This window comes from Chiloscyllium plagiosum, chromosome 3 (assembly GCF_004010195.1).
Source record: "Chiloscyllium plagiosum isolate BGI_BamShark_2017 chromosome 3, ASM401019v2, whole genome shotgun sequence".
NCBI lineage: Eukaryota > Metazoa > Chordata > Chondrichthyes > Orectolobiformes > Hemiscylliidae > Chiloscyllium > Chiloscyllium plagiosum.
The window spans coordinates 39,047,902-39,068,321 of NC_057712.1; the positions used below are offsets into that span (position 1 = coordinate 39,047,902).

Sequence of the window (20,420 nt, forward strand, 5' to 3'; positions counted from 1 at the left end):
TACCAAACTAGTTTACACGCTGCTTAACAATACTAGCAAATCTCCCACATGGAAAGTTGTCCAAGCTCAGTTGAGGTGCAAACTCTCATACTAATATAGGTCCCACCTCCACCAGAAGTGGTCCCAATGTCCAGGAAACAAAAGCCCTCGCTCCTACATCACATCAACCATCCATCTGCTCTAACCCCCTCTTCTATGCTCACTAATAGTTGATGTTGAGAATAATATTAAAGTTACTACCTCCAACATCTTGATTTTCAGTTTTATCCTAACTCCTCACCTCTGCCCAGAGGATCTCATCTATTTTTTTCTTTCCCTGTTGTTAAAAACACAGATCATAACCTCTGACTTTTCATCTCCCACCAGAAGGTTCTGTAGCCAATCTGCAATAGCACAAAGGAAGTAACAAACTATAATGCATTTACAGCAAAAACACCTGATTATTGTGTTCACATATCTAACTTATTCAACCCAATGGCCTCTGCCCAATCAAGACCAAAACTTATATGCAAACTTGAGGGACGGGTGTACAAAAAAGACTGAAAGAACGGATATATTACTGTGACATTTCGAGATACAGGCACAGCATCACCTAAACGTTTCCAAAGCCTGTATTCCAGATTCTCAACATCTGCAATGTCCATTCTTTTGTTGTCTGACAGCTCCCCGCATTTCGAAAATTATTTTAAATGCACTTAAAGTAAAACAGAGATCCGGAGACTGTTTTTTAAGAAAAGAAATTAAATAGAAAAGAAACATTGCAAAATAATCTCCTTGCTGAATAAGAAAAAAAAATCTAGGTAACACCGAGCTGAAAGGATACACAATGAATGAAACTCAGCCTTCCCCCGGTATACAAACGGAACAAGTCGAAGCGTCACCCTCCACAACCTCAGCAAGAGAGGATGCAGACATGTAAACAAATTAACAAAGATTAAAAGCCCTCACAGCATGCATCCCGGCCATTCAAGATGTACACTGAAAATCCGGGACCGGGTATGTTTAAGTCGAAACCGGTTGGAGCCGGGTGTTACTTTGGCCCGGGGGGGGGGGGGGGGGTGACGGTGAATGGAGAAAGACTCCCACTCCCCCCCTCCACTAGGACAGGAGAAAGCCGCAACTGCGGCGGCGCTACCCCCTAGGATCTAGCTCCCCGCTACAATCTAACAGTCATTGCATATCTCGGCCTTATCCTTGTCTGTTCCGCGTCGCCACACGTACAACGAACAAACCCCCCCCGCTATCGCTTCTCACCGTTCACTACAAACCGATCTCCATCCCGACCGTTCGTCGGCAGCAGCACCACGCCTCCGACACGAGGCCTGATTGGCTACCAGGACGTGGCGAATGGTAAACGACGATGCTCATTGCCCCGGCAACGCGTACCTGCACCCCTGGCCCCGTGACACTGAAAGAACGATGGTATTGGTCAGGCGGCCATCGGCGAGTGAAGATGGTGAGGGGAACCTGTTGCCATAGAAACCGAGCGAGGCCAAACCGGAGATGGCGCCTGTAGCTAGCTGTATGAGCTGAAGGAAGGTGAGAAAATGACAGCAACAGGGTGGCATGAAATAATCCGCGATCCAACATGGTGCCGGCAAATAATGGCGTAGCAATTAACCCCCAAACTGATATCCCAAAGTGTGGATCTGTCCCCCTTGGCTCCGAGCCAGTGTAGAGGTAGGGGGTGGGAAGGGGATAATTGTTCCTAAAAAATTGCTGCTGGCTCCTTTTCCTTTACTGTACTGACGAGTGTCTGCAGCCGGCCGCTACTAGATACTCGGGTTTTCGATGGCAGCAGTGCCTCGTCTCCCTGACTTTCATAAGATTTCCACTGCCTCTTGGATGGGTTTGAAATAGTCTCTCTTTTCATTCTTTCGTGAGATATGGGCGTACTGGGCCAGCATTTGTTACCCAGCCCAACAAACCTAGAACTGAGCAGCTTGCTCAGCCATTTCAGAGAAGTTAACAGTCATCCACCTTGCTGTGGGGCTGGGATCCCGTCTGTCAGACCAGGTTAGAATGGCAGATTCAGTTTTTATTATAACTAATCAATGACAGTTTTGTTATTATTGAGACTAGCTTCAATTCCAAATTTCATTTGAATTTCATCTCTCACTAGGTGGGAGATTTGGACACAGCTTCAACGCATTGGTCTGAGCTTCTGGGTTTCTCGTTAAAGATGTTGGTTGAGATGTCAATCAGACAAGATGCTATGTCCTGAATGGTATTGAGCTTACTGGATGTTGTTAAAGTGGCAACCATCCAGGCAAGTGGAGAATATTCCATCACACTCCTGACGTGTAAATGGTGAACAGTCATTAGGGAGACAGGAGGTGAGTTACTCACCACAGAATTCCTAGCCTCTGGCCTACTTTTGTAGTCACAATTTTTAAATGACTGATGCGGTTCAATTTTTTGGTCAATGGTAACCCCAAGATGTTAATAATAGGAGATTTAATGATGGTATTTCCATTGAACATAAAAGAGTTATGGTTAGAATCTCTCCTGCTGGAGATGGATACCTGGCACTTGTACGGTACAAGTCCACTTATCAACACAAACCAGAATTTTATCCAGGTCTTGCTGCCCTTGGACTCTGAGGAATTGCAAATGGTGCTGAATCATTGTACAAACATCAACATCCTGACTTCTGACCATGCAGAGTCATAGTCAAAGAGATATGTACAGCATTGAAATGGACCCTTCGGTCCAACTTGTCCATGCCGACCAGATATCCAAGCCTAATCTAGTCCCATTTGCCAGAACTTGGCCCATATCCCTCTAAACACTTCCTATTTATATACCCATCCAGATGCCTTTTAAATGTTGTAATTTTATCAGCCTCCACCACTTCCTCTGGCAGCTCATTCTATACATGAACCACCCTCTGCATGGAAAAGTTGCCCCTTAGGTCCCTTTCAAATCTTACCTCTCATCTTAAACCTATGCCCTCTAGTTTTGGAGTCCCCCACCCCAGAGAAAAGACCTTGTCTATTTACCTTCTCCATGCCCCTCATGATTTTATAAACGTCTATAAGGTCACCCCTCTGCCTCCAATGCTCCAGAGAAAACAGCCCCAGCATTTTCAGCCTTTCCCTATTGCTCTGATGCAGGGAAGATCAAGGATGAAGTAGCTGAAGATGATTGGATTTAGGACAGTACCCTGTGGAACTGACCTCTTGTGACATAGTGGTAGTGTTCCTGTCACTGAGTTAGGAGCCCTCAGTTAAAGTGCTAGTTCAAATGTGTGTCTTAACATGTTTGAACAAATTGATTAGAGGTATTTACCCTAAAGAATTTATGTAAGGATGTCCTGAAGCAGAGATGACTAACCTCCAGCAACTACAACCATCTGTTAAATTAGGCTGGTTGACACGTAGATGCTTGAGTCAGAATCATTGGCTCTTGGTTAGATTATGACATGGTTTAGGCATTGTTGTTCTTCCTTTTACATTCCAGTTGAATTGAGTGACTCTGCACCAGAAGGAATTGATTTCAAAATGGCATTTGCACCATCCAAGATCATGAATGGGCCTAAAATGCAGACCAAGATGAGCACATGGACACCCCTGAACCACCAGCCCACTAATGACAAGGCAAGGGAATGTGACTTTATATTACCAAAGAGAAATGTTTTGTAAAAACCATGGTAAACAGGCTGTATGGTAATTACTTTTTTTGTTCAATGTCTATTCAATGAGTTGGTTTATCATGATGAGCAATAAGTGGCTGTATATAAGAGGTGATCAGCCAAATTGTTCTTATTTAATCCTCATGTAACATGGGAAGGTGCTGCCAGGAAAGAATAGTTTGCTATTATATTCATGCTAACTAACCTGTTTGACATACAACTCCATCCAAATGTATTAAATGGAAGAAGTTTTATTTCACACCTTTTGACTTAAATTCTCTTCTAAGCATAAGCAGTATTTGAAATAAAATTTGAGAGAAAGGATTCCTTAATTCTGTCACTGTCAGTTGTTATACATGAGGTTTCGTTAGTTTTATTCAAAGTTAGAACAGAGGATTATATGGACCTAGATACAGATCCATGACAACATAAATCTTAAGTCTGAATGATTGAGTAATCAATCAAACCGATGTTCTTTCTGTTATTCCTAATAAGCAAAGTATCTACCATTCATGCAAGACCCAAATCAAAATGGTGCTTGTTAGATGTGGTTCTACTTCTGGGTAACACTTACTGAACTGAGTGTACTAATAGCTACCAGGTTGATAAATTCTTTTGACAAATAATGAGTATTTTGCTGAAGCAATGATTGGTGGGAGGTGGTGGTGGTGGGTATGAAGGAGTTGAGATGGAAGGGACGATGCTGATAAGACCAGAGGAGTCTTTTACGTCCTCAAACCTGCCCAGGACCCCCAAAATGGTCATTACAGATGCCCACCCCCTTCCCCCTTACATTTCGCAGACACGTCTTTCCTCCTCAGATATGTCCGGGGTGACGAGTCCTCCGCACTCTCTAGGGCTTTTTTGGACTCCCATCACTTTCCCCTCAGGTGCAGGGACTACCCTCTGCAAAACAAAAATGAAATTGTATAAGCCTCACACCTTGTTGGGGAGCCTGTAGATCTCTATTATCTTCTCCATGGCACTACTTCAATCAATTACAATCAACTTCCAACCAATCAGCATCATATCTTCCGGTAGTATAAATTGCGTTGATGGTTTGAAATTTGGCATTCTTGCATTTGTCCTAATAAGTGCTGAGTGTAAAGCTCAACAGCTTGTCTCATTTCAGCACTGTTCAACTTCTGTATTACTAAGCAACTGAATGTAATTTTACAGTTGTTGCCTGTACTGTTGCTCAGTTTATGAGGTACATGCTCTAATGCATTCGTATTGCATCCAATTGTTTGAGGACAAACTGCTTGCAACTTTAATGGCACTGATTACTAATACTCATTTTGCTAACCACGTTGTCTTGGTTGGTTCTTCACAATTCCTAATCCTCACATGGCCACAAATAATGGTTTTCTCTTTCTTAAAAAAGATTGCTGTTTATGGTCTGGATATCAGATGTAGTTAGAATTAGAATTAGCCATATTGTCACATGCACTCTCATGAGTTCAGTGAAATGTTTATAATTTGCTACTTACGGTGCTATCTTAGGTGCAAAGGTACCCCAGTACAGATTCTGAAGTACAAATTCTTAGGAAAAAATTGTAAAAGTAAAGAAATAAAAAGTCCAACATTACAGACCGCCATGCCATCTTACATACACAAGTACAAAATCAAAGGAATAAATTAGATAAATAATAAAATAAAAAATTCAGAGTTATAGTTCTTCCAACCCAGTGCGCACCTGCACTTTTCCTCCAGTCTGTGCTGAGGGCGGGATGCCTACACTGAGCCTGGGAGGCCAGAGTTTTTGCTGAGGCTGGAAGTCCATGCTATTTTCACCTTGAGGCTGTCAAGGTCAGGAGTACACGCTGGCTTCACCTCGAGGCCAGGAGTCTGTGCTGAGGCTGGAGGTTAGCACTGAGGCTGGAAATCCGCATTGGCTTCACATTGAGGCTCTGGAGACAGGGGGGTCTGCAACAGCCTCACTTCAAGGATGGTAATCCACACTGAAGCCAGGAGTTTGCGATGACTTCTCATAATACTCAAGAACAGGAGGTAGGTAAGAAGAAAGAAAGAAAAATAAACATAAAAAGAGAAAGAAATAAAGGAAAGAAATGAATGGAGCAGATGACTTCCAGCTAAAGAGTCCTACTCTGCTGCCAACTTGGATTTGAAATTTTACACCTGTGCTAAAAAGAAACTGACAGACTTTTGTTGGGTTGCCTTGGATATCTCCACAAAGGTTGTATTTTAATTATAATTTAATTTAATTTTAATTTAATTCTCAATCCCACTTTAGAAATAGAATCAGTCTGACCTAACGTTGGGACACAGACAGACCTTAAATGCATTATCTGAGCTGAGATGATACTTGTTGTTAAAAGCTATCTTGAGAATGTAACTTTAAAAAAGTTCTCAGTTTACATATGAAGGAACCAAAATGAACATGGTCGTTCTAAAATTATTGAAACTAAATTTGTTTAATAGTACATTCCATGACATTGCAATCCTGTTTCTATAAAGTCTGTGTCTTATGATTCTGCTCCACAACCATCTGATGAAGAAACAGCATTTTGAAAGCTCATGATTCCAAATAAACCTGTTGGACTATAACCTGGTATTGTGTGATTTTCAACTTCTTAATTCTAATATATTCTTTTCTTCTTCCACCAGGTCTTTGAAGAAAGGGGAGAGTTACTTGGGAAATGGGTGAGAAGTTCATTCATTGGTTTGTAGATTAAAAAGTCTTAACTTGAATCAAAACTTGACTAATAGGTCCCTTGGCAGCTCAGAAAAATTATCAATTGAGTAAACAAACAATACGCATCAGGAAGCGCAACAGCTGAATCCCTATGTTGAGTTGGGACAGCTGATCTCAGTCAGGGAGCAGCTTCAAAATGCTGCTGTGGCCAATAACAGCAATGTATGAAGTGAATATCTTCACTTTGCTCAAACATTTGGCTTGATGTAAATACTTTAATTTAAGGCTGTTTTGGTATTTCACTTTGAATTTGGAGAGCTTAAATCAAAGATAGCTGCCTAACCAATCAAAATTAGGAAGTGACAGACAAACACTCAAATGTCTTTCCCCAAACTAACTTGAACTTTTTTTTGCCTTTATCCAAATGTATTAGATTTTGAAAGCTTCTTATGTGAACAGAAATATGTTGATTATCTTGCCAATTGAAAGTTAAATAATTTAAGTTTTCCAGTGCTACCCATGTATCCAGATGGTAAATTTGAGCAAAAATCTAATATTTCCCTCTCCCTGCAATATCCATTTCAACTCATGCCTATTGGCTCCTCAATTTCATTGTTCAATGTTCATTCACTTTCCTTATGTACTCATGGTCTGCTAATTATTCACTGACCTGAAAACTATCTTCTAGATGACTCACTCTCCATCCTTGTCCTTTTATTTCTGACTTCTGCCATTAGTAGCACCACCAGTACTGTGGTAAATCCAAGTGAAAGATTGTTACTATAGGGCAGCTCTTACCACCAGCAGGTCCCTCTTTGGACACAATGTACCCATGAAGGATGTACCTCTGACCTACAGAGTTGCTAGCATACAGAGTAGAGGTGCGATGAGACCCTCAAGTGAACCTTGACAGCCTCGCTGTCCCCCCAAATCTCTCAGAATCTAATTTGGTGGACTTGGATAGACAATGTGCTCTCCAACCTCCTGCCCTGTTATCCAGCCAGTCTCCCTTCCAGCCCGCACCCAGGAGAGGGGTGTTAAATTCTACCCATCAAGTCTCCTCCCAGTGTTTAAGCATACTTTCTTACTGCCCACTTGCCATTTTTTTAGTGTACTTGAGGGGCATGTCATAAGAGATAACTAATTCTGTGCTTGGACCAAGAGTCTCTCGTTACTGATTAACCCTTATATCATGATAGCTCAGTCCTTGGACAAACCTGCTTCTTTTGTGTGGCTGTCTGGACTACATAGCCCGTCTCCTATGTGTCCTTTATGTTTGTTTGGGAAGGGCTAATAGAGATTGCTTCACACATACTGACATTCTAGTCCCAGGTGCAAAGTGGCCATGGATCAGAAGGGTGGGAAATCTGATGGCCAGAATTACAAAAATGTTAATATCTTGTTGTTTGGCTGCATTCTACTCTTAAGGAGCAGACATCAATTTATAATAAATAACATGGCAAATAACCTTCAGCAAAACTGCTGTTTATTTCATCAAAATCCACAGCAAGTTATTCTTTTCTAGCATTGCTGTGCATGACAGCAGTGAAGTCCACAACAATCCCTGCTATCTTCTGCACCTGGTGACAGGCCATCTGCCCCTTCTGATTCATTATTAGAAAAGTACAAAAATGTTTCATGGGTACACATGTCACTGCAGTGACCAGACAAACTCCTTTCTCGACCAAAGGAAATCTGGGGTCTCTGTAGGTGAAAGTAGTCCCAGCCAGTCGTGAAGAATGGCCTGATTGTGAACTAGACTGTCATTCTAAACTATCTCTAACTTAATTATAATTAAGTTATAACAGTTATAACAAATAATAACAGTATAATTTCACTGTTGCCATAAAGTATCACCCCCTCTGTCACTGTACCTTTCCATGTCTTGCCACATCTGTGATTGTCTGTCTTACTGTTTCTGACCCTTGTGTATAACAATCCCAACAAGAATGAGTTCAGACAGGCTACATCTGTAGCTGAAAAATACCCACAGGAATTTGCATATTAATAACAATCTCTGAGTGAGAAACCACAAAGACAGATGTGAGGGAACTGGAAGTATTACATTGGAGAATAGGTTGTTCTTGGCAGAGGTTTAAGATGAAGTACTTACTATTAACAACACAGAGCAAGCTATATCTGACCTGTGTCGTACCATGCCTAGGAATGTACTAGTTTCAAAAATAAGCAATAATGTTTAATTAATCCATGTGGATGAACAAATAAATAAATGTACTAATACTGAATTAAGCTCATAATATGTGGCTAATCATTCTAATTTTTTTTAATTTCTGCTAGGGTAGAGCACCCCACTCCTTCATGCTCTCGAAAATCATTAACTTCCACTGAGGATTACAAACTATCTTGACTGTGCCCTTCTCTGCCTTTTTACAAGTCTTAACCCATCCGTTTCTTTCGCAATTACACAACATTGTTTCCTCTCTGATTCAATTAGAAACTACTTGGTTCGAAACTAACTCGCATTTATTTTTAATGACCATTCTTGGGTTCTTCACAGCTGGTGTAAAGTCAGTGACTGAGCAGGAAGTTAGAACAAAAGGTGAATGAATGTGTGGAAGGTGGTATTTGTGATATTGAGACGAAATAGAAATCAGGGGAATCATAGAACTGTACATTACAAAAGGAAAATATTGGCCTATTGTGCCTGTGCCAACTCTTTGAATAAACAGCTGTTCAATCAGTCCGATTAATCAGCAGAGCAAAAAGGTGGATTTGTATTTGGGTAATATCCTTCACAATCTCAGGATATTTGAAAGGTAACGACTGGTGGTTGAAGAAATTGGGGAAGGGTGAGACTGAGCAGAGACCAGAAGATGAGTTAGAGTATCTGTCTCAAGGTGTACAAAGTTTAAAAATCACACAAAACCACATTATAGTCCAGCAGGTTTATTTGCAAGCACTAGCTTTTGGAGCACTGCTACTTCGTGAGGTAGTTGTGAAGTGTAAGATCATAAGACACAGAATTTATAGCAAAGGTTTACAGTGTGATGCAACTGAAATTATATATTGAAAAATACCTGGATTGTTTGTTAAGTCTCATATCTTTTAGAATGACCGTGTTTGTTTCAGTTCTTTGATATGTAAATCCCAGAACTTTTTTAAAGTTTCATTCTCAAGTGAACTTTAACAATTGGTGCCATGTGGTCCCAGATAATGACAAAAACAGAAATGGCTGGAAAAACTCAGCAGGTCTGGTAGCATCTGTGAAGAGAAATCAGAGTTCATGTTTTGGGTCCAGGATTTGAAGAAAGGTCACTGGACCCAAAGCGTTAACTGATTCCTCTCCACAGATGCTGCCAGACTTGCTGAGTTTTTCCAGCAATATCTGTTTTTTCACTGGAATAATTCTTAAAAATTGACCATGGCTCTCAACTAATTGGCCATCTTCATGTGTGGACCTGAATATTGACTCTCGGTGGGCTATTCAGCTGCAGGGACGGGTCTTACAGTGACCACATCCAGATGATTTGTCGCACAATTTAGCATTTTAGCACTTTGGTGCCATATCTGCCTTTTTGGCTCCAAATCAGCATCCACGATATTGTGCATCTGTCAAAGGTATGCAGATTGAGCAAATTGTAACATTCACCAGAGTTGACACTGATTAGAAACTAGTGGCTATTTTGGATTTCAAAGATCCAGGTAGCATTGTTTCTTAAACATGAAAATGTATGCTTCTCTTCTCAACAGTGTTTTTTAAACAGTGTTACTTTCAGGTTAACTGTCAATTGATTTCTGATACTGGGAGAAAGTGAGTATTCCAGATGCTGAAGAGTCAGAGTCGAAAAGTGTGGCACTGGAAAAGCACAGCAGGTCAAGCAGCATCGAGGACCTGGAGAGTCAACATCTCAAAGTCAACTCTCCTGCTTCCTGGATGCTGCCTGACCTGCTGTGCTTTTCCAGCGCTACTCTTTTCGACAATTGATTTCTGATGCTTTATGCTGCAACTGCAAACATATTTGGTGGTTTCTGAAGTTTTGTAAAGTTAATAAATCATGTAGAACAAAGCAGGGCAAAGCAGCCCGCTTGATTGGCATTATGTGCACAAACATCCCCTCACTCCATCGCTGATGCTTTGTCACAGCAGGGTGTACCATCACAAGATACACTGCAGAAATTCACCAAAGATCCTTAGAGAGCACTTTCCAAGCCCATTACCACTTCCATCTAGTAGGACAAGGGCACAGCACATATGGTAACATCACCACTTCTAAGTTCCCCTCCAAGCCATTTACCATCTGACTTTGAAGTATATTGCCATTCGTTCAATATGGTCATGTACTTCCATATTGGGTCAAAATTCTGGAATTCTCTCCCAAAGGCATTGTGGATGTATCTACAACACATGGACTTCACTGGTTCAAGAAGGCAACTCACCACAACTAGGGATCGGCAATAGATTTTGGTCCATCCAATGAAACCCACCTTCGACAAGTGAATTTTTAAAAAGTGGTGTAGCAATGCTGAAGAACTTTGTTCTGCTTTCAAGGATTCTGCAACTACATCCTTTTAGAAATGTGTACAGCAATAGGTATTCTCTTTGGCCTGCAACATGACAAAGAATGATTAAAGAAAAACAGAGTAGGACAAGCTGCTGGTTGCATTGGAGAGGGAAGGAGGATTCTCAGCAGGAAGCCCTGTCCATGCAGGGTATCAGAGAAAATTCTCCAACCTGACCTCAGCAAGAAGCAATGTTTCAAATATCTTCACTTCACAAAGGACTTTTTCATAAATGTCTTCCATCTGCTGTTACCTCAGAGTGGAGTGAAGATTTTACTACAGTGGCTATGAAGCTGACTGTAATCATTAGCCTTTATGAGTCAGGTTTTTTTCCAGGTGATATTTGCAGCTTCTACCCCTTTGCCATCCATGTTACGTTACAGAGATCACCAAGGCTCTGAATTCCAGGATAACAGAATACTTTACAAGAACCAAAAGCAAAAAGTGTACAGTATTGAGAGGATTACCAGCTTCCACTGGCCATACATCACTTTGGGGGCACCATATGTCAACCTTCAAATACACTGCAGCTGAAAGATTTCATTGCCTTAAGGTCCAGCTGGTCCTACCATAGTGTGCCGTATAGGTCAGTGTCCTGTATCCTGGCAACAGCAACAATGTATTTGCTTTATGGCACTCTGCTGTACTGTCCACATTTGATCCATCATGACAAACCAGAAGGTAAATATTGTGTGATGAGGATTACCACTTGACCTAATGGTCATTGTATGCAGACAGCATGCCACATAAACTTTGAAGGAACAGATTATTGGCACCTCTCTGCAAAAGCAAGTACTTGGAAAAACAGACGACAAGATTCATAATAGCCACATCACCCTCATTTGTATACTGCTTGAAGCCATAGTAGTCTTTCCATGTTGCTTTATCTAGTGTCAGGCATTTTATTTACCCATAAACAGTTGCTTAGTAGAATGGATTTGAGCATTATTTAGAAAAAAGGTATTCATCTTGTGCTGATCAGGACAGTCACAAGAATATCAAACTTAAAAAGGAGCAACAAATTATACATTATGAAAAATAATGCTGACTGTATAGCAAGTCAATTCTGATTGGTCAAGATGTTGCCATGGAAATGCATCAGAAAAATATTGTTTTCCATACTTGAGTTTACTTCAGAAAAGGTAAAATTCCTGGACACTTGTTTTACTTGCAAAGGACAGGACCTTATATATGAATACGCATAGCTTTGAGTGAGTAAATGTAAGTGAGCCATATTGTGAGCCCAAATGATAGTCTCAGATTGGTTGTTGAAGTTATTCTTAACATGCACAGGATTGTTTCCCAAATGTATCCAAATTACAGAATCCTATCTGATTTTAAATGAGACATTCTGCCCACCTAACAAATTTGTAATGGAGTACATGAATTTTAGTTAAAAATCACACAACACCAGGTTATAGACCAACAGATTTATTTGGAAGCACTAGCTTTCAGAGTGCTGCTCCTTCATCTCGTGGTTGTCGAGTATGAGATCATAAGATACAGGATTTACAGCAAAAGTTTGCAGTGTGACACAACTGAAGTTATATATTGAAGAAGACCATAATTGTTTACTAAGTCTCTCATCTTTTAGAATGACCATGTTAGTTTCAGTTCTTTCATCTGTAAATCCCAGAACTTTTTTTTAAAGTTACATTCTCAAGTGAACTTTAACAATAGGTGCCATGGTGTCTCAGATAATGCATTGAAGGTGTGAGGTGCCTGTGAGGCTGTCTGTGCCCCAATGTTCAGATTGATTCTAATCTTAAAACAAAATTACAGAACCTTCCATGAATTCATGCAGTTTTTGAGCAAAATAAAATTAATTCTGCAAATACAAATTCACCCCACAAACTTATATGTATGTATGTTTGGGGGAGGTATGCTGGGTATGAGTGTCTGTGAGACAGTATGTGTATGTGTGTGAGTGAAAGGGGTATAAGTCTGTGAAAGGGGCGTGTGTGGGTGTGAATGTGTGAGCATATGAGAGAGGTTTTGTTTGTGTATGTATGTGTGTATGTGTAGAGTGCAGTGAGGTCACCTGTAGTGTGACATGAAGCCAAGGTCCCAGTTGAGGCCATTCCTATGGGTACTGATTTTTAACTTTGTCCATCCCAGTCCAACACCAGCATCTCCAAATCATGACTACCATCGACACCACTAGCTGCTGGCTCAAAGTGGAGAAGATCCCCAAGAAGATCGCGCATATTGACAAGACATCAAGTTTTTGCAGGAAAGCAGGAATGATCCCAAAAGGATTACGGATCATGAACCAATTCAGGTCAATCTATAACACAGACTACGTGGAGAGACTTTGCCACTGCACCTCTCGCAAACTCCTCAATCATCTCGTGCACCAACTCTACAGCAGGCGCAGCAACCTTGAAAGTGAGATGCAGTCCACACTCTCAGCCTGCACTCAGGATACAGCAGTACAGTTACGGGACATTGCCAAATAGACAAGGCGGCAAAACTACACCATGTACATGCACAGCAAAAACAAGAAATTGGAGAAAATTCGCATCACCACCAGCAATAGCCAAGCCCACCCTAGCACCATAGTGGAAAACATTATCACCACAGGGAAGTCGATTGTCAACTTATCGGACCACAACCTTCGACCGGAAAAGATTGAAGTTCTTAGCAGGGGTCTCACCACCAAAATGGACCCCCTTGGTCTTGCAGCAGACACGGAGGAGTTCATCAGACAAATGAGACTCTGGGAATTCTTTCAAGATGCCAGCAGTGATCCCAATGAGCCCATTGACGAACCGGAACAATCATCACAGGGATCCGTAGAGAAGCAACCAAAAAAAGAGTCAACTTGGACCCCACTGGGGGGGCTGCTGGCCTGGACTTGGCATGTATGCTCAAACTGTCAGGAAATATATTAATGCCAGATTCATCAGCTGCACCCATAAGGTAGAGCAAAACATCACCGAATCACAACGCAACACCATCTTTGGAAGGCAGTAGAAGTTGCGAGACGTACGTGGGATGATTGCATGTAGGGAACTGTGAAGGACTGAATCCAAAATCCTGATCAATGTGTTTAGTTCACAGGTGTGCTGTTTGGTCGGATCAGCCAGTAGTTACCTGTAGTGTCTCTGGTTGTTCAGTTTTCAGTACACTTCCTTGCAGTAATCTTCTATTTTGAATGATGATGACTCCTTTCTCTGCTGCTTTGATGACAGTGTTGTGATTGGTTTTGAGAGCATGGATGGTGTTGCGTTGTGAACGGGTGATGCTTTGCTCTACCTTGTGGGTACAGCTGATGAACCTGGCATTTATATATTTCCTGACGGTTTGAGCGTACATGTCAAGCCCAGGCCAGCGGCCCTCCGGTGGGGTCCAAGTTGACTCCTTCTTTGGTTGCTTTTCTATGCATTATGTGGCAGATTCTGATAGCTGTTTTCACAGTACGTGCTACAGAAACACAAAGCTACTCAAATGGTTATGGCCTGAAACTCTCGGTGATCAGTTCAGTTTTTTACCCTCAACCATCATAAAATGCACTTGTGGCTTTCATGAGCTACATTTCTGTTTTATTGAAGATCTGGCAATGTTCTTCAACACGCTTCAGATTGTATTATTTCTTTGTGCCACAATATATCCTGCCCTGTAATGTGAAATTTTATTTCGCTTTTACCTCCTCCTGTCCTGCAGGTATTGACTCAAACTCAAAAGTAGACACATACCTGTCATGTTTCACTCATGTGCATATATGTGTTTGAATAGTAAGAACTGGAGGCCTACTCTGCAGATTCATTGAGTGACCACATACAGGCACTGTCAGCAAATAGTAATTGACAAACAAAATCCAGATATTCTTTATCCATTTCCTCATTCATGGTGCTGAATTCACTGTACTAAGTCTGAGCCAATCAGCAGAATTTGACTAATGTGCTTTAAATTGAATAAATTGAACCTGGTAGTACAGCACAGTATATTTTCCTGTCAAGTGAGTCCTCAGGATTGTTGTATTTTGTCTTTATTACTTATCCAATGATTTGTGTCTTGTTGATTCGCAATTAAGTGAGTACAATATAAATGTTTTATCACCACATACACCTCTTAGTGGTCTGTCATGCCAACCCATCCTCTGAGCTGTAAGTTTCATAATATGGAATGAGCAGAGGTAGAAGGGGTAAGAAGATTTATCAACAAAATGCAAAGTCAACAAGTGAAATAAACGATTGACAAATGAACTCCTTTCCAGAACAAGTCTAGTTTTAGTTGATGTAAAATTATGATTACATTTATAATTTTTCCAATTATTACATTTTTAAAAAGTTGCTCATTGATTTCCTGTGGCTTTGTACACGAGTAGAGGGGCAAATAGAAAAGGCTCAGGAGAGGATGAAGGAAAGAGAGAGAGAGAGAGAGGGGACAAGGAGGAGGAGAGAAGTGGCTAGGGTGAGGATATGGTAAAGACCGGAAAAAAGAGGTTAAAGAGAAGAGTAGATGTGGAAATGAAGAAAGGTGAAAAGGAAAAGAATTGGAGGAGACTTTGAGGTTAGGTAGAAGGCAGCGGTGCAGTGGCTTTGTGGGAAATGCAAGGGCAATGAGTAGAGAAGGTGGAGGAGTAGGGGAAATAAGGAGGTGTGAAAAGATGAATTATAAAAAGGATGTAGGGAAAAGGAAGAGGTGTAGTATGAATAGAAGAGAGGAGAGGAAGGAAAGGGTGCAAGACCAGATTGAGAGAAAGGAAAAGCGAGAGAAAAATAAAAATGGAAGAATGAAAGAAAGCAAGGGTGAGGGAGCAATGAAGGCTCAAACTTTTAATATATGATATCTTGGCATTAGCAGTGATGCTGCCATGCTTGTAGGACTAACTGTGTTTTTACTTTCCTCCATTTTATCATTCAGTTTGACAAGTGGACTGATACACAGCGTCGAAAAATTCTTCTCAACTTGTTTGAAAGATGTTCTGTCTCTCAATTGAAATTCTGTGAGCAACATTTGCGTAGCAGAGTTCCTGTGGAAGCTCTTGACTTGGCTTGTTTCCTTCCCAGGGTGCTGACTTTATATATCTTCTCCTTCTTGGATCCAAGGAGTCTTTGCCGCTGTGCACAGGTAACAAAAATCAGAAAGTTTAACATGAAACCTTTACCAGCAGAAGAAATACTGTCTATGGTTCCTTACTGCAGTAACAATTCCTATACCAGCCAAGGTTACCGTGAAGGACTCTTCTCAACTTTTCCCCTCACCTGAGGCATAGGACCCTCAGGTTAAATCACCACTAGTCATCTTTCTCTAGTGAGAGAGCAGCCCTATGTGCAGTAGGACAAATGCAACTTTACCTTTTTAACAGTAACATCAATTAAACAAACAGCTTTTGAAGTTCACAGATACTGATACAGAACTGGAGGATTTGCTCAATTTCTACTGTAGCTTGCTACAGTACCATGATCACATATTATCACACAAACGCCCAAGTTGGGGCGTGCCTGCTTTACATAGCCAGTCCTTCTTGCCATGGAACAAGAACAGCTTCAAGGAGCCATCTTCAGTGCCTTATGTCTGAATTGTGTTCAGCATTTGTTGAAACTACGCATATGTTTTGACTATTCCTGAAGTCAGAACAATACACTGGAACTTATGTGCTAAATCCAGACTTGTACTGCCCATTTCTACCTGTTTAAAAGAGTAAGCAGATGGCTGTTTCAAAGAGTAGACAGAATCACAATAAACTGAATGGTCTCGTATATTATGTGATTCCAGAAAAACAACAGAAAATTTCTGGCAAACAGAAGTTGTACATTTAGAACTCTCAAACAGCTCATTCTTTGGATGTAGCCTTTACTAAGTCCTGCATTCTTCACACCTAGCAGCACTCATGATCTCATCGTTTTCAAAGTGTTTCACATCCATGAAGTACTTTGAAGTGTAATCACAATGGTAATGTAATAAAATGTAGCAGCCAATTTTTTATTCCACAAATAGCAATGAGATGAGATAGTAATTTGTTCTTAATTATTAATTGAAGGGTAAGTATTGTCTTGGATACTGGAGAGAATTCCCATGCTTTTCCTTGAACTGTACACTTAAGAAAGCAGACAGAGTTCTGATCTAAGATTTTACATGAAAGATAAGCCCTCCAACTCTGCTTCACCCTCTTAGGGCTGCCTTGGGAATATCAACCCAATTCCAGAATGGAACTTGAATCACATTCTTCTTAAAACAGAAGTGAGTTTGCAATAAACCAAGCAAAGCCTGTTCTTTTATAGTGACATTCCTTGAACGTAAAGTTGATGTAAAGTAGGGTGGCTCCAGGCATATGAGACTCAAGCATGTCTTGTGGAACTGTTTTATGGTAGGGATAGCTTTTAAGGTGTTTTCACAAAATATACATGTACAGAAATACACGTGTACATTGTTGTTTTTGCAGTTCCCCAGATCTCACTGAAAATGTGCTGTGTACTTTCTGCTATGTTCTAGGTAAGTTGGCATTGGAAGGACTTGGCTGAATTGGACCAACTTTGGATGCCAAAATGTCTGAGACTGGGCTGGTACATCAGCTTCACACCAACAATCTATGAGCAAAGAATTTGGAAGAGACACTACATTGAGATGGTGAAGGAACTGAATGTCACCAAACCAACGGTTAGTATCATATCCTTACATATATCCCTGTGTAGCTCCTGAATAGTCTGTTCGGCAACAATAACACATTGGAGAGCGGCATAAGGAGATTGTGAGTTGAACTTCCAACCCTAAGTGGAAGGAAAACTCCCCCTCAACAGCTTCTGGGCAATTGAGTAACCAAAATACAGTAGGGGGCATTTCTGGGACTACAAGCAGCTCCATAGAGAAGCACAGAGGTCTGCTGGGTGAGGTGAGAAAGGATTAGACAACCAAAGGGGTGTGTGTGTGTGTTGGGGGCAGTGGGTGTGGTTAGCATTGTAGCGGAGCATGGAAGAACAAAGCTGGAAGGGGGTGTGTTGACACCATGCTCTTCCCACCATTAATTATGAAACGACCCTCCTCTTCCTGGCTTATCAAAAAAAGCAGTTTGTGGCAGTTGTGGTTTTGCACTCTAGCCCATCTGTCATCATCCAGTGTTTGTGGCAGCAGAAGTGTTTTGAGGATGTTGATTATTGTTTAATTTTTTTTATTCACTCATGGTTCGTGGGTGTCGCTGGCTGGGTCAGCGTTTGTTTCTTTAGGTGCCCTTGAGAAAGTGGTGGTGAGCTGCCTTCTTGAACCGTTGCAGTCCACTCGCTGTAGTTAATCTCACAATGCCCTGAGGGAGGGAATTCAAGGGAGTGGATGCTTCTGGATACAATGTCAGTCAAGTGGGTTGCTTTGTCCTGGATGATGTCAAACTTCTTGAATGTTGGAGCTGCACTTATCCAAGCAAGTGAGGAGTATTCCATCACACCCCTGACTTGTGCTTTGTAGATAGTGGACAGGCTGGGGGTCAAGAGCTGCAAAAGTCTGATCTATTCTTGTAGCTGCTATATTTATATGGCGAGTCCATTTGTGTTTCTGATCAGTGATAATCCCAGGAATGTTGATAATGGGGGATTCAGTGATGGTAACAACATTGACTGTCAAGGGACGGTAGTTAGTTTGTCTCTTACTGGAGTTTGCCATTGCCTGGAATTGGTGTGGTACGAATGTTACTTGCCACTTGTCAGCCCAAGCCAGAATATAGTCAGGATCTTGTTGCATTGAACTGCGTCAGTATCTGAGAAATCACAAATGGTGGTGAACATCCCTACTTCTGACCTTGTGATGGAAGGAAGGTCATTGATGAAGCAGCAGAAGATGATTGTGCCTCAGACACAATTCTGAGGAATTCCTACTGAGATGTTCTGGAGCTGAGACGACTGATTCCAGTAACTACAACCATCTTCCTAAGTGCTGGGTATGACTCCAACCAGTGACGACTTTGCCATCTGATTCCCATTGGTTCCATTTTACTAGGACTTCCATGCCACACTTGATTAAATGCAGCCTTGATGTCAAGGGCTGTCACTGTAACCTCACCTCTGGAATTTAGCTCTTTTGTCCATGTTTGAACCAATACTGTAATGAAGTCAGGAGCTGACAGAACCCAAACTGGCATCAGTGAGCAGGTTGTAAATAAGGCTGGTGCTGCTGGATAACGCTTTTTAATAACGTCTTCCGTCGCTTTACTGATGATCAAGTGTAAACTGACAAGGCAGAAATTGGCTGGGTTGAATTTATGTACAGGACTTTCCAGGGCAATTGTCCATATTGTTGGGTGGACACCAGGGTTCTAACTGGAAGAGCTTGACATGGGATATGCCAAGTTTTGGAGCACAAATCTTCAGTACTAATTCCAGAATGTAATCGGGACCCAGAGCCTTTGCAGTGCCCAATGCCTCTAGTCATTTCTTGATATCAAATCAAATGATTGAATTGGCTGAGGTCTGTCATCTGGGATGTTGGGAATCACAGGAGATGACTGAGAAGGATCATCCACTCGGCACTTCTGACTGAAGATTATTGCGAATGTTTCAGTCTTATCTTTTGCACTGATGTTCTGGGCTCTTCTGTGGATATTTTTGGAATTTTATCCTCCAGTGAGTTGCTAATTGTCCACCACCATTTGCCACTGAATGTGGCATGGCTGCAGAGCTTAGATCTGATCCATTGGTGTGGGATTGCTTAGTTCAGCTATCACTTGCTGCTTATGATGCTTGGCATGCAAGTACTCGTATTTGGTAGCTTCAGCAGGATCCCACCTCAGTTTTCTACTTGCGCAAGTAAACTGACATCAATGCCACAGGGATCAGTGCTGGATCAATCTACACGTTTGATTGAACGAACTGACTGTATTGTAGCCACGTTTTCTGATATGACGATTGTTTGAAAAGCAAGTTGCAAGGCAGATATATTGAGCAATCTGTTTCCTGACCTATCGAGGGCTTTGGAAAGCGTAGACAGAGGTATTCATCCAGATATCTGAATAGGAAGGAATTTTACTCCCACAGTGTGCAGCTTGTATGTGACCACAGACAAGTTATTGCAGTTGTGCACCCACTGTCAAGGAAGCTGTCACAATGCTTACATTCATGCACATCTCCCAGATTCCTCGAATGTTGACACCCTGCACATCATCGAGGTAAAAACAATGACTGCAGATGCTGGAAACCAGATTCTGGATTAGTGGTGCTGGAAGAGCACAGCAATTCAGGCAGCATCCGAGGACAGGCAAAATCGACGTTTCGGGCAAAAGCCCTTCATCAGGAATAAAGGCAGAGAGCCTGAAGCATGGAGAGATAAGCTAGAGGAGGGTAGGGGTGGGGAGAGAGTGGCATAGAGTCTGAGGAAATGACCTGGGAGTTGCAATGAGAGAGAGACTCCCTGAGATTCTTGTAGAGAGAAGAGGAAAACTTCTTCAAGGCAGGCATCCTTGCAAGAGGATTCGCAGTAGGGTTAAAATCAACGAGGTAAAAACAATGACTGCAGATGCTGGAAACCAGATTCTGGATCAGTGGTGCTGGAAGAGCACAGCAATTCAGGCAGCATCCGAGGACAGGCAAAATCGACGTTTCGGGCAAAAGCCCTCCATCAGGAATAAAGGCAGAGAGCCTGAAACATGGAGAGATAAGCTAGAGGAGGGGGGGGGGGGGG

At 41.6% G+C, this 20,420-nt stretch overlaps 2 protein-coding genes across 10 annotated transcripts in view; one reads left to right on the forward strand and one right to left on the reverse strand.

Annotated features, from left to right (window-relative positions):
• Positions 1-1,326, reverse strand: part of LOC122542503 (frizzled-3) — a 106,726-nt gene extending 105,400 nt beyond the window's left edge. The window contains exon 1 of one of the 3 annotated variants that reach the window (XM_043680304.1): positions 1,255-1,326. The gene's annotated coding sequence lies outside the window, so the exon portion shown is untranslated. The remainder of the gene's footprint in view (positions 1-1,254) is intronic. The other 2 variants (XM_043680324.1, XM_043680313.1) reach the window with 2 other exon arrangements.
• A 114-nt stretch (positions 1,327-1,440) lies between these two features.
• fbxo16 (F-box protein 16) overlaps positions 1,441-20,420 on the forward strand; it is a 58,353-nt gene continuing 39,373 nt past the window's right edge. For 4 of the 7 annotated variants that reach the window (XM_043680357.1, XM_043680391.1, XM_043680383.1 and 1 more), the window contains exons 1-5: positions 1,441-1,539; positions 3,463-3,599; positions 6,263-6,298; positions 15,681-15,887; positions 17,253-17,417. In XM_043680357.1, coding sequence (XP_043536292.1) covers positions 3,504-3,599; positions 6,263-6,298; positions 15,681-15,887; positions 17,253-17,417 — 504 coding nt within the window. In that variant the 5' untranslated portion in view covers positions 1,441-1,539; positions 3,463-3,503. Of the gene's footprint in view, positions 1,540-2,122; positions 2,270-2,296; positions 2,337-3,462; positions 3,600-6,262; positions 6,299-15,680; positions 15,888-17,252; positions 17,418-20,420 lie in introns of those variants that run through there. The other 3 variants (XM_043680374.1, XM_043680365.1, XM_043680400.1) reach the window with 3 other exon arrangements.